This window comes from Aquila chrysaetos, chromosome 5 (assembly GCF_900496995.4).
Source record: "Aquila chrysaetos chrysaetos chromosome 5, bAquChr1.4, whole genome shotgun sequence".
NCBI lineage: Eukaryota > Metazoa > Chordata > Aves > Accipitriformes > Accipitridae > Aquila > Aquila chrysaetos.
The window spans coordinates 37,290,233-37,303,457 of NC_044008.1; the positions used below are offsets into that span (position 1 = coordinate 37,290,233).

General features: G+C 49.3%; 1 protein-coding gene across 1 annotated transcript; it reads right to left on the reverse strand.

Annotated features, from left to right (window-relative positions):
• Positions 1 to 224: 224 nt before the first annotated feature.
• On the reverse strand, positions 225 to 11,432 carry LOC115341271 (proline-rich protein 22-like). The gene is made up of 4 exons (XM_041123469.1): positions 11,342 to 11,432; positions 1,689 to 1,745; positions 1,056 to 1,395; positions 225 to 774 (listed from the first exon to the last, which is right to left on the reverse strand). Exons 1-4 carry the CDS (start codon positions 11,370 to 11,372, stop codon positions 225 to 227), a joined length of 978 nt encoding a protein of 325 aa, XP_040979403.1. The 5' UTR covers positions 11,373 to 11,432.
• Positions 11,433 to 13,225: the final 1,793 nt, after the last annotated feature.

Consider the following 13,225-nt stretch of genomic DNA (forward strand, 5'->3'; position numbering starts at 1 on the left):
CCCCCTGCGCTCCCTCCGCCTCCCACACAGGCACGGAGCGGTTCTGGAGACGAAACAGCTTTTAATTGAAAAGACAAGAGAAAAGGTCCATGCAAGCTGGTCTAACCCCTCCCTACCCCCCCCTCCCCGGCCCCCCCCTTCAACAAATACCCCCCCTCCTCTCCCACCCCCCCACTCCCCCCATCTCCATCCATCTCATCCCTGTCTAATCCCCGCCCCCCCCCTCACACCCCCATGTTGGCTGCGAGGAGCCCTGCGCTTGCTGGGTGGCATTGGCAAGGAGCCTCTGCGCCTGCCTCTTCCTCGGCTTGTCTGCCACGGCAGGCGGGGATGGTGGCAGGTCCCATCCCGGCATCCTCCCACGGCTCCTGGGGCTCCATCCCGATGACGTTGAATATTTCTAGGCTCAGCATGATGTCGCTGAGCTCGGGGATGCAGTAGTCAGGGGTGAGCAGCTCCTCAGGCAGCGAGAGCGAGCTGAAGTCGCGGCCGGGGGTGGCTGCGCCGGTGCCACCAGCGTCCTCGGGCATGGAGGTCCTGCTAGGAGCATCCTGGCTGACCCCCACCCCATCCAGGGAGCAATCAGAGAGCACTAGGGCCTCTTGGAGAGCCACTTTCTCAGGCGCTGCAAGTTCACCTACGGGCTCCCCAAGGGCTTGGTTGTGGGGGTCAGCGCAGGGGCTGGGGGGGATGTCGCTGCCTGGGGGTGCCCCCGCAGGGGTGGCCATGCCGCAGGTGTTGATCTTGGCCAACGGCCCCTCGATGTCCTCGTAGCTGGGGATGGGTGTTGGCAGCGCTGGGGGGGCTGGGGCCATCCCTCTCCCCTCTCCGCTGGTGCCAGCAGGGTCCCCAGGCATGGGGCCGCTGCTAGGACCATCCTGGCTGACCCCCACTCCATCCAGGGAGCAACCAAAGAGCCTTAGGGCCTCTTCCAGGAGCATCTCCTCGGACACTGCAAGGTTGCCTGCAGTGTCCCCAAGGGCTTGGTTGTGGGTGGCAGCGCAGGGGCTGGGTGGGACATCGCTGCCCGGGGGGACGTCGCTGCCTAGGGGTGCCCCTGCAGGGGTGGCCGTGCCACACGTGTTGATCTTGGCCAATGGCCCGTCGATGTCCTCGTAGCTGGGGATGGACACTGGCAGCTCCAGAGGGGCTGGGGCCACCCCACTCCTCTTATTTTCGTAGGGTGCAAGGTATTGTGGTTGGCCCTGGGGGGTCCTGGGGCTGCCCAGGCCAGGGGGGCCCCGCAGCCCCCGGGACCCCACAGGGCAGCAGCCGGCAGAGAAGCGGCGCCTTGGCCGAGCGTGGCGGTGGCCGGTGGAGGCAGGTCGGTGGTTGTCCACTGGATGCGGAAGACCCGGGGGTCGAAGAGGCAGCCACATGGAGCCCTCTGCAGACCTGTGTGGGTGAGGGGGAGCCGTGCTGGGCCAGGGGGACTCTCCAGGGCCACCCGCCGAGCCGGCCCCGATGGCCGACATCCCCCAGCTCTGGGCCAGGGGCGCGGGGAGCTTGTGGCCGGGGCGATCCCCACAGGGTGAGCTGCTGTGCCGGTGGGACAAGGTTGCAAATCAGGGAGGAGACTCGCATCTAGGAGGTGAAATGGGAGAGATGGCCCCACATATTTGGGGAATTCTCTGCAGATCGGCTTTACTGGGCACACGCGCCGCCCGGGCGAGGGCAAGGATGCTCACCGGGGCTTGCTGAACCCCCATGCGAAAAGTGCCGGGGGGACGGGTGTGATGGGGATGGTGTAAGAGTCGGTCAGAAAATCAGCACTGTCTCAACATTGTCATTCAGGAACATGAACAGTACATTACCTGACAACGGCCTGTTTGGAGCGCAGCAGCCAATCCCAAGGACAGAATGTGCGGTACAAAACTCCTGGAAGGTACCTGGCTAGAGCCGTTAGAGATAACCGCATAGCTACTGTCAAAAAGGATGGATTGCAACCGTTGCCATAACATCGATGAAGAAATCATGAACTCTAGACGAACTTTGCTTCATTATAATATGAAAACACACCTCCTGGTCGAAGGCTACCCGCCTCCAAGACTTACCATGCCTCAGACACTGACCCTGCGCCTGCGTGATAGCCTCGCTCGAGAAGGGCGGAGATATGATAATTGTATTCTGAGAAGGGCGGAGACTCCTGAGGCAGAGGTGGAGCAAGGTGTGTTACTAAGCATAAAAGATGACTTCTAAACAATGGGAATTTGAAGCTTCCCCACCAAGGACCACGACGATCGACGACGCAGCATTAGCTGGACCCGGGACCGTTAGGACGTCTTGAGATCAGCGGTGGTAGCTACAACCTCTTTTTCCTCTCTCTAAACTTAACTTTACTTTTCTCCTTTCTTTCACCCATCTCTAAGTATTGCGTGCCTCTTCACAGGCAATATAATAAAGTTATACTGTGTGATTACTGCTATCCCCTTTGGTGTTGGTCACCTTAATTTTGCACTTTCGAGATCGTAGCAAACGAACCATCACGAGTCCACCGAGTGGACCGTGACATTAAACTGGCGTCACGGACAGGATCCTGAGAGACAGAGGGGTGCAGATTTTGTGTGGTTTGTAACAGGGGAAGAACGTTTCGTTCCAGCCGCACCTGGCCCTACACCTGAAAGGGTGAGAGGTGTCCAGAAAGCAAGGGGGGCGATTCGGGATTCACACACACCTCAGTGTATTTCACCCCAAACTCGAATTGAGGGCTCTGTCTGTCAGGATCAAGTGAAGGATCTCTTAGTGCAAAAGGGGAACTGTCCTCATTAGATGAGGTTGACTACTCGGGGAAGTTGAAGGGACAAGCAGAGAAAGTCTGCACTTGTGAGCAACTAAGTTTTGACTCCCCGAAGTGAGATTTTGGTCCCTTCAGCCACTCGGGGAAGAGGAGGGCGACGCAGCAGTTGTTGCGTGTGTGGTGTAACTAAGTTTGACCTCCCCGAAGTGAGTTTGGCCCTTTGCAACAAAAATGACTGAAAAGAATGGTTATCAAAACTCTCCATCAGTAAAAAATCTTGGCTCGTTTTATGCACTCTTGGCAAAGTATGGAGCTCGACCCTCCCCGCCTGGGGAAGAGTGGGCTCGAGACAATTGGGCAAATTTACAGAGTGTAACAGACCGAGTGATTTCTATACAGAATGAGGCTAGATCACGGTCAGGCAAAGGCAAAGCGATAATCTGTGCAGTTCTTGGAGCCAGCCTGGTCGCAGCAATTGAAGACCGCTATAAGCGGCGTAGCCAGGAAAAACAAATCATAGAATCCCTTGAAAATTTGGTACAACTTTTGCAGAAAACAACCTCCAACCTGGAAGAGCAGTTAGCAGAGAAAGAAAGAGTAATTTGCTTGTACAAACAGCAAGCAGAGGAAAAGGAGGAAGAAAATCGCTGTCTAAAAGATGCCTTGAAAGAAGAACTTTCAAAGTCTGTTGAATCATTGAATGAGATAGAAATGAAAATGGAAAAGATAGGTATTCGGCAAATAAGTCAGGTATACCCCCAAAAGGAGCTAGAGGAAGCAAGGAAACACTTCAGGGAAAACCCCCAAGTGAGGCCTTTGATTAAAGCAGAATATACTTATATAAATGATGAGGATAATGACCCACATATTACAACTAAAGAGATACCATACACTCCCACTGAATTGGCCAAAATGAAAAGAGAATATGGGCGCCTTCCCAAAGAATCCGAAACAGAATATGTGTGGCGTGTATCTTTAACTGGAGGGGACCAAATTCAGTTAAGTGAAAGGGAAGCTAGTGGTTACTGGGGCCACGGCGTCTTTTTAACAACAGGGGATAGATGTGCCCCATGGTCCCTAACCCAGCGGGCTGCCTATTGGGCCGGAGGGCTGAACCCCTTAGACAGGGGGGATCCCCTAGCAATCACAGGCACAGTTGATCAATTGCTAGAAAGTGTGCACAAACAGCTTGCCTGCAAATGATACATGAAAGGAAGTTAGTTCCCGGATGTGAATCCCCAATGATGTTGCCGGTGAATCCTGAAATCATGACTCCTTTGATAAGGGGACTCCCAGAATCACTCAAATCTACCGGGATTGTTCGCCAAAGGACCATAGCGTCTTTAGACCCTGTAGAAAAGTTGGAGAGCTTTATTAAAGGCAAAAGAGATGAAAGTAATGTTGGCACGGATTCACCTTTAATCATAGCTCGGCTTCTTCCCACTCAAAACATAAAAGGATGTGGACATGGGGAGATGTAGCACAGGAATTGATAGATTATAGCAGAAAATACGGTCCTGTGAGAACTTTGGAGGAGAAACCTAAAGGAATCCGTCAAGTAGGAGCTAAAGATCTGCCCCCATCTGGTAGTAAAACTGTAACCGCTCTCACTGACTCCGCCAGTGCTGCTGACTACTCCTACTCTAAAACTGGGGGAGGAGGAAGACAGCCCCTGACTCGACAGCAATGGTGGGCTTTGGGAATTAAAAAGGGAGTTCCCAGAGATGTAATGGATGGTTTACCCCTTAATAAACTGAGTAAACTGATATCGAAGTGGTATGGTCCGAAACAACACCCACAGCACTTAAGGTCAAATAGAGAAATCTCTCCTGTCATGCCCACAGCCCCCCCGCGGAGAGCACGGGCGATGGGGAAAGTCAGCAGGGAAACTACAACCTCCGTTCCTTAGCAGTGGGCGGGGGAACGGAGGATGGATTTATATCCGACAGCTCACTAAAACTAACAGAGGAGATTTATTGATTGCAGCTATTGTAGGTCCTAAGCGTGCACCCGTAACCTTTTTCATTGACACCGGTGCACAGATCTCTGCCCTGACTGAGGAAGATGCACAGAGGTGTGGGGTGATTCCCTCTAAGCGAAACGTTTGTGTCTTGAATGCTCTAGGGTCAACAGAAGTTATGAACGTTGTTCCGGTAAAGCTGATGCTGCCGGGAGAGGAAGGCACAATCACTATTGACATGGTGGTTGGGAACATTCCGACTAACCTGTTAGGAATAGATGCCCTTAAAGGAAGGGGGTGGGAGGATTCAGAAGGATTGGTGTGGACTTTCGGGACACCGCAGCTGAACATCAGGCTACTTCAAACTGCACCCCCTCTGCCATTTAGCAAAGTGTTAAACAATATCCCCTCCCCCTGGGAGCAAAGGAAGGTATCAAACCAGTCATGCAGGAGATGCGGGAACAAGGAGTGGTGATAAATACCCATTCTCCTTTCAACTCGCCGGTATGGCCGGTGAAAAAACCTAATGGGAAGTGGAGGCTCACAGTAGATTTTCGAAGGCTGAATGCTAACACAGGGCCTCTGACTGCCGCAGTCCCTAATATGGCTGAACTGGTAATAACAATTCAGGAGAAAGCTCATCCGATCATGGCAACCATAGATGTTAAAGATATGTTTTTCATGATACCTTTGCGACCAGAAGACAGAGATCGTTTTGCTTTTACTTGGGAGGGACAACAATTTACCTTTACCCGGCTGCCTCAGGGATACAAACATTCCCCTACACTAGCTCACCACGCTTTGGCCCAAGAACTGGAGAAAATACCAAAAGCCGACGGCATAGCTGTCTACCAGTATATTGATGATATTCTCGTGGGTGGAGATGAAGAAAAGGAGGTGGGGGCAACCCAACAGAACATAATTTCTCATTTGGAGAACTTGGGTTTGCAAATTCCCCCAGAAAAGATCCAAAAACCCTCACAAGAAGTAAAGTTTTTGGGAATTTGGTGGAAAGGGGGAATGACATATATCCCACCAGACACCCTCACTTCTCTAGATCAGATTAAAATGCCTGAATCAAAAAAGGATTTGCAGCATGCTTTAGGGTTATTGGTATTCTGGAGAAAACATATCCCAGACTTTTCTATCATTGCCAGACCTCTTTATGATTTGCTGAGAAAACGGGCCAAATGGGAATGGACTGCTTCTCAGGAAGAAGCAATGCAATTGTTAATTTTTGAAGCAACAGCTCATCAGGCTCTTGGCCCTATCCACCCTACAGACCCTTTTCAGGTAGAATGGGGGTTTGCCACAACAGGATTGTCAGTACACATTTGGCAACGTGGTCCTGAGGGTCCAACCCGCCCTGTAGGATTTTACTCCCGTGGCTTTAAGGATGCTGAGAAGAGATATACTGCATGGGAGAAAGGTTTGTTTGTGGTTAGCATGGCTCTCATAGAAGTGGAGGAGAAAATTACACGTCAGCAACCAATCGTGCTAAGAGGCCCGTTCAAAGTTATAAAAGCAGTCACTAACGGGACCCCCCCTCCTGACGGGGTGGCCCAGAGAGCCTCGGTACGAAAGTGGTATGCCCAGATTGAACACTATTGTAACCTTTTCTCAGTGACTGAAGGAGCTTTAAAAAACTTAGCTATCCAAGAAACAGAAAGCCTGGACGGCAGCCAAGACAAACCTATCTCAGTTATTCGGGTAGCCCCTCCTTTCTCCACCAGTCAGATCAGTGTGAATGCTGGTTTACCGACGCTTCAGCAAAGCGAGAAGGAAAAGTGTGGAAATACCGGGCAGTAGCCCTCACACTATTACTAAAGAACAGATAATAACAGAGGGGGAGAAGGGAGAGTGCCCAGGTGGAGGAGAATTAATGCAGTATGGAGCGTTTTCAAGCATGAAGCCACAAAAACCGCTGTCCCCTGTCCATATATATACTGATTCCTATGCAGTGTTTAAAGGATGTACTGAATGGCTCCCTTTCTGGGAGCAAAATGAATGGGAGGTTAACAGAATTTCAGTGTGGCAAAAGGACAAGTGGCAAGAAATCCTGAGCATTGCAAGACAAGGGAACTTTGCTGTGGGATGGGTAGCTTCTCATCAAGTAGATGGGGGCTCGGCAGGAGAATGGAACAACAAAGCTGATGAATTAGCAAGACTAGCTCCTGTACAAAAGGACCAGATCACAGAAGATTGGGATCATTTGCTAGAATGGTTACATATAAAACGTAAACATACAGGAGCTAAAGATTTGTATCGTGAAGCCCTTGCCCGGGTTGGCCTGTCACTAGGGAAATGTGTAAAACCTGCATATCAGCCTGTGAACAGTGCCGTACACGGCTCGAAAGACACCCCTTAGAGGATGACCCTCTGCATTTAAGAGAGGGTAAAGGCTTGTGGGATGCTTGGCAGGTAGATTATATAGGCCCCTTTAAGAAATCAGGAGGAAAACGCTTTGTGCTGGTAGGAGTGGAGATAACATCAGGGCTAGTCCAAGCCGAAGCTTTGAACAAAGCTACGGGAGAAAAAACTGTGAAAGCACTGCGTGAATGGTTTGGAATTTTTCCAAAACCACAAGAAATACAATCTGACAATGGCTCCCACTTCACCGCCAAAATCGTACAGGATTGGGCACGAAGCGAAGGGATTAAATGGGTCTTCCACACTCCATACTATCCACAGGCCAATGGGATTGTGTAGAAAGAACAAATGGTCTCTTAAAACGACTTTTGAAACCACAAGAGGGAAATTGGGATGCCCGCCTATGGGAAGCTGTCAAAGGTGTAAATGACAGATGGGGGGTAAATGGATGCCCCAAAATTACTGCCTTTTGCCCGAAGGCTCCTCTCTAGTTCCCTCATTAAAGGGACCAGATGATTCTAAGAATCCAGCACATTTCCCTGGACAACCTGTCCTAGTAGAACTTCCCACGTAGGAAGTGTGCCACTGGTATTAAAAACCCCACTGAATGTATACTCATGGGTAGCATCCGATGCCCTAGGGAAGGAGCATCGGATAAATACTCGCTGGATAATTCCATCATTTTAATTTTCTGTATAGTATTAATCTCTTTTGCCTCAGAGAGGCAAGTTTTGTTTTTTTTTGTTTTGCAGAAGAACTCCGAGGGACGCCAAGAACAGCATGAATTATGAATCACTTAGCTAGATTGATAGTACTTTTTGTATTTTACCACTAATCTGTAGCCAAAAGAATACAGAATGGCCATGGTCTCAAGCTATTGTCCAGTATACTTGGAGTATGGGACAGTATCCCAAAGACCGTCTCCCAAACTTAGCCACTGTACTAATGCATGATTCTGAAGTATACCACCCACTTGAGTGGGGGGAATGGGGCAAAAAAGACTGGGTCCGTGTCCTGACTGGAACGATTGGAGAAAAAATCCAAGTGGGATGCAGAAAGGTGGAAGGATCTCTTCATGAGAAAGCCTCTTCAATTACCATCTCTGGAAATCTATTGGACCCTAGTTCCAACATCACTGCGAAACTCTGTCCTAAAATAGAATGGGGATGTAACAAACAGGATTCTCTCATTACATGTTGCCGTCAAAAGAATGTCAGTAACTACCCCCTAGACCCAAGTACCAATAATGTTGAAATCACCAAATCCTGTCTTAAGGAACAAGGAGATTGTTGGTATAATTTCACTTTGACCAAGCCAGTTTATGTGGTGTGCAATTGGCGATCTAATCCACCAACCGGAGAGCTATCAGGCCTAACATTTAAATTCAAAATGAATGTTGTAACTAGGATGCTTGTTGCAGTAGTCACGCACGATGGCATAGATACCCTCTTTACGCTAACTGACAAAGATGAAGTTATACCCTCTTTTACAGTGGTACAAGGAAATAACATCACAATAAGATGCAGACTGATCACTGAATCTCACATTGAATCCACAAACAGTTATGGAATTGGACCTCATGGCCCTATTTTGTTGTGTAAAAATCAAAACCTAGACTGTTGGTTAAACTTGACTGCTGTACAATATTCTTATAAAGTTATGTGTGGTAAAAATAACACTAAATACTGGGGAGGATTTAAAATAGAGTTGTAATACCTACTACCCAACCAATTGTTGTGTTCAGCCCAAAAATCTTTGAAATTGGACCGTATGTGATCAGAAATACGGGCCTACAACAAATGTTGTTTAACCCAGCGTGGTCTCTCAAACGAGTTGAATTGTCAGTGCAGAACAATGTTTCAGACATTCAGCCAGCTTGCTCACCTTTTCTAAAGACTTCTTACGGGGGATGGACAACCTGGCTGCAAAAACGAACTCTTCCCATGAGAAGAACACAGAGAGACCTAACCGGTGTTTTGGGAACAGGATTGGGAGTTTTAAATAGCATCGATTCGGAAGTAATAATGAACAAGTTGGCTACCTCAGTTAGTGATTTGGCTAAATTACAACAGCCTTTGCGATCTTCTTTATTGGCTTTGGGGACTAACCAGTGGCTGTTGTCAAATATATTACCAAAATGGGAAAAGGTAAATGTAAGGGACCACGAATTGATTACTGACGCACTTGGGGTGATCCAAAATAATGTCTCTTTGGCTCTCAGTTGTATCCAGGCTCAAATATGGATGCAGTCGGTAGCCGCCTCAATTATAAGAGAAGGTGAAGAAGGCACTCTCCCCACTGAAATTCGGAAAATAATTTGGCACAGTGCCACTGATTTTGAGAAGGAACTCCAATCCTGGTGGAACCTGGTAACCTTTACTTATGATCCCGTTACAAACATAGCTACAACTTTTGTGCTTTCTATATATAATGCTACCATATACCCAATTTATCCCGTTATTGCATTAGGGTTGAACCACAACGGAACTATACTCTATCCTTTTGAGCATAGAGTATGGGCCCAAAAGGTGAATGAAAAATGGCAAACTGTTAATTTGGAATCTTGCATTGTACGAGAACAACAAGGATTTGTTTGTGAAGGCAATGCAATTGAGGCACAAGATATTTGTTTAGATACTGAACAAAATATTTGCCACTTTGAGATTCATCCTAATGAAAACCCTGAAACAGTACTCACATATATCGGCAAAGGCTGTGTATGTTTGAGGACTGTTTGTGATTTTCTATCTGTAGATAAGGTAGTTGTGGAGACTAAAAATCATTCAAATTTTTGTGTTTGTAATTTCACTAAGATTGTCAGATGTGACTTTTCCTATTCGGCCCCGGTCACATCTCACCAACTTTTGCAATCTAACTATATGTTGATTCATGAATTGTTGCCTATACCCATTGGAATGAATCTCACTTTGGTAAAACAGTTATTACAACACAAGGATTTGGTTGAGATTTTGGAAAAAATTAGGGAAAACGGACAGAAAACCTTAATAACTGTTCATCACAATGTGAAAGAAATACACCGAGTTTTAGAAAGAGTGCAAAAGGATGCAGAACATAGATGGTGGGACACACTTTTCGGATGATCGCCTACTGCTACAGGCATCCTGAACAAGTTGTGTCACCCCATCGTGGTTCTCTTGATATTGGTTTTGATCAGTTTGGCTTTGTCTGCAGTATTGTATGTCATAGCCTGGAGAATGATGAATCGGTTAACGAGTTTGATGTCTGTATTGAACACGTATAATATGCTAGATGTTCCATCCAATGTGGACATTCCCAAATCAATTGATGTTTTGAAACCTTATTTTTTTTTTATATATAAACAATTTTGATTGTAATTGATACAAATTGTAGTTGCCTTTCTATCTTCTCTCCTTTTCTCTCTCTCTCTCTGTCTTTTTCTTTTCCTTTTCTTATTCCTCTTCTTTATCATGCTACCATCAAGCGGTCCTGACGTCCTGACGACCATGTTGAGCCACGGGGTGGTGTAAGAGTCGGTCAGAAAATCAGCACTGTCTCAACATTGTCATCAGGAACATGAACAGTATGTTACCTGACAACGGCCTGTTTGGAGCGCAGCAGCCAATCCCAAGGACAGAATGTGCGGTACAAAACTCCTGGAAGGTACCTGGCTAGAGCCGTTAGAGATAACTGCATAGCTACTATCAAAAAGGATGGATTGCAACCGTTGCCATAACATCGATGAAGAAATCATGAACTCTAGACGAACTTTGCTTCATTATAATATGAAAACACACCTCCTGGTCGAAGGCTACCCGCCTCCAAGACTTACCACGCCTCAGACACTGACCCTGCGCCTGCGTGATAGCCTCGCTCGAGAAGGGCGGAGATATGATAATTGTATTCTGAGAAGGGCGGAGACTCCTGAGGCAGAGGTGGAGCAAGGTGTGTTACTAAGCATAAAAGATGACTTCTAAACAATGGGAATTTGAAGCTTCCCCACCAAGGACCACGACGATCGACGACGCAGCATTAGCTGGACCCGGGACCGTTAGGACGTCTTGAGATCAGCGGTGGTAGCTATAACCTCTCTTTCTCCTCTCTCTAAACTTTACTTTACTTTTCTCCTTTCTTTCACCCATCTCTAACTATCGCGTGCCTCTTCACAGGCAATACAATAAAGTTTTACTGTGTGATTACTGCTATCCCCTTTGGTGTTGGTCACCTTAATTTTGCACTTTCGAGATCGTAGCAAACGAACCATCACGAGTCCACCGAGTGGACCGTGACAGATGGCGAAGGTGCCAGAGCAGACTGGGGTGCCATACCTGCTGGTGGTGCCTGGGGGGCCTGCGGTGTCCCCCCTGCCAGGGGTGCCCAGGCTGCAGGGAAGGTGTATTGGGTCTGGCTGAGATGGAGTTAATAGTCCCCATAGCAGCCCTCATAGAACTGTGCTCTGCATTAGTAGCTAGAGAGGTGTTGATAACACACCAGTGTTTTGGCTACTGCTGAGCAGCGCTGGCACAGCATCAAGGCTGTCTCCCCAACATTTTTGCCCCCTCCCTCAATGGCAGGCTGGGGCAGGGCAAGATCTTGGGAGGGGACATAACCAGGACAGCTGACCTAAACTAACCAAACAGATATTCCATACCATATGACGTCAGCTCAGATATAAAAGCTAAGTAAAGGGAGGCGGAAGGGAAGGCATTTTTTGTCTTCCGGAGCAACCACCACGCATACTGAAGCCCTGCTTCCCAGGAAGTGGCCAGACATCGCCTGCTGATGGGAAGTAGAGAATAATACCATTTGTTTTTCTTTGCTTTCGCGCGCGACCTTTGCTTTCATTTTATTAAACTGTCCTTATCTTGACCCATGAGCCTTTTGTTATATTTTCTCCCCCTTGTCCAGCTAAGAAGGGGGAGTGATAGAGCGGCTTTGGTGGACACCTGGCACCCAGCCAGGGTCAACCCACCACAGAAGGGCTGCTCCTGCGCGGGCAGATGGCACAGGTTGACTGAGCCTGAGAGAGAGAGACAGGAGCGATGGCCGGCGGTCACCTCCGCTCTTGCCCCCAAGAGCGTCCCTGGGCTGGAGGGGTTGGGGTCGGTCCCTACCTCGAGGGTAGAAGGTTCCAGGGAGCACAAATGGCTGAAAAAGCCGGGGCGCCAGCGGGCCCCAGGGCCCAGGCAGTGGGAGCTGCATTGGTGGCCACGCCATGGTCCCTTCTGGCTGTTGGCTGCTAAGGACTCTTTGGCGTCTCCCCGGAAGGAATGCGGGGGCTCCCTGTGTTCCGCCCCACCCCCAAGAGCCTCCCCAGCCCCTCCTGGGGAGGGAAAGGGTTAAGGGAGTCTGGGGTGCCCCCGGGGCCTACAGGCAGCTGTGGGTCTGTGGGTGCAAATACTCTTTGTTTTCAATAGTATTTTTCAGGTGGGGGAAAAAGAACAAGTTGATTCAGCCGAGCCGAGTGGGGACCAAGCTGCAGCTGCACCCGCAGCCTCCTTGCGCCAGATGGCAAATGCATTTGTGACTATCGCCCATGCTTCTGTTTGCTGCGTTGACTGGAGTGATGCCGAAATAGGAAAAAGGACCTCGAGGGCGCGAAGGAAGGTCACGCGGTGTCGCTCGGTGGCCTGCTTTCCCCCAGCCCTGGCTCAAGCAGTGCTGCCAGGTCTTTTAGTCTCCTGATGGGCAAAGCAGCAGCTCTGGATCCCCCTCGGAGGGGGCGACGCTTTCCCTGGGTGCGTGACACCCAGGAGGAGACAGCACCCGCCGCCGCATGCTCCCAGAAAAGGACTGGATTCTGCACAACATCCGACGATGAGATGCTGGGGCTGTTTGTGCTCTACAGGACCCCAGGGACCGGGTGAGTACATCCCCTCCTCGTACTTGGAGGATTTGGCACTACCAAGGACACCCTGGTAGGAACACAGGCCTCTCGCTCCCGCTGTGTGAACAGTGTGTGGCCTGGGGGAGTCGGGACAACTGCCGTGAACCGGAGGCCAAAGACCTGTCCTGGCCTGTATCCTGTTCATTAAAGAAATTGCGCTCTGTTCGTGAGGCACCTCTGGCTGCAAGATTGTGCAAGGCCAGCCGCTGCGTAACTTGTGGCAGGGACCGATGCTGGGGGCGTGAAAGCAACCGCGCTTCTGAAAACACGAAACTTCATTTCATTTCAGAGC

Bases quoted from the DNA above. Each gene is read 5' to 3' on its own strand.
- LOC115341271 (XM_041123469.1), bottom strand. From the start codon at position 11,372: ATGGCACCCCAGTCTGCTCTGGCACCTTCGC. The intron at 1,396-1,688 runs GTGAGCATCCTT...TCACCCACACAG, and splicing joins TGGGGGTTCAGCAAGCCCCG to GTCTGCAGAGGGCTCCATGT. The intron at 775-1,055 runs GCACCCCTAGGC...ACCCATCCCCAG, and splicing joins GCACGGCCACCCCTGCAGGG to CTACGAGGACATCGAGGGGC.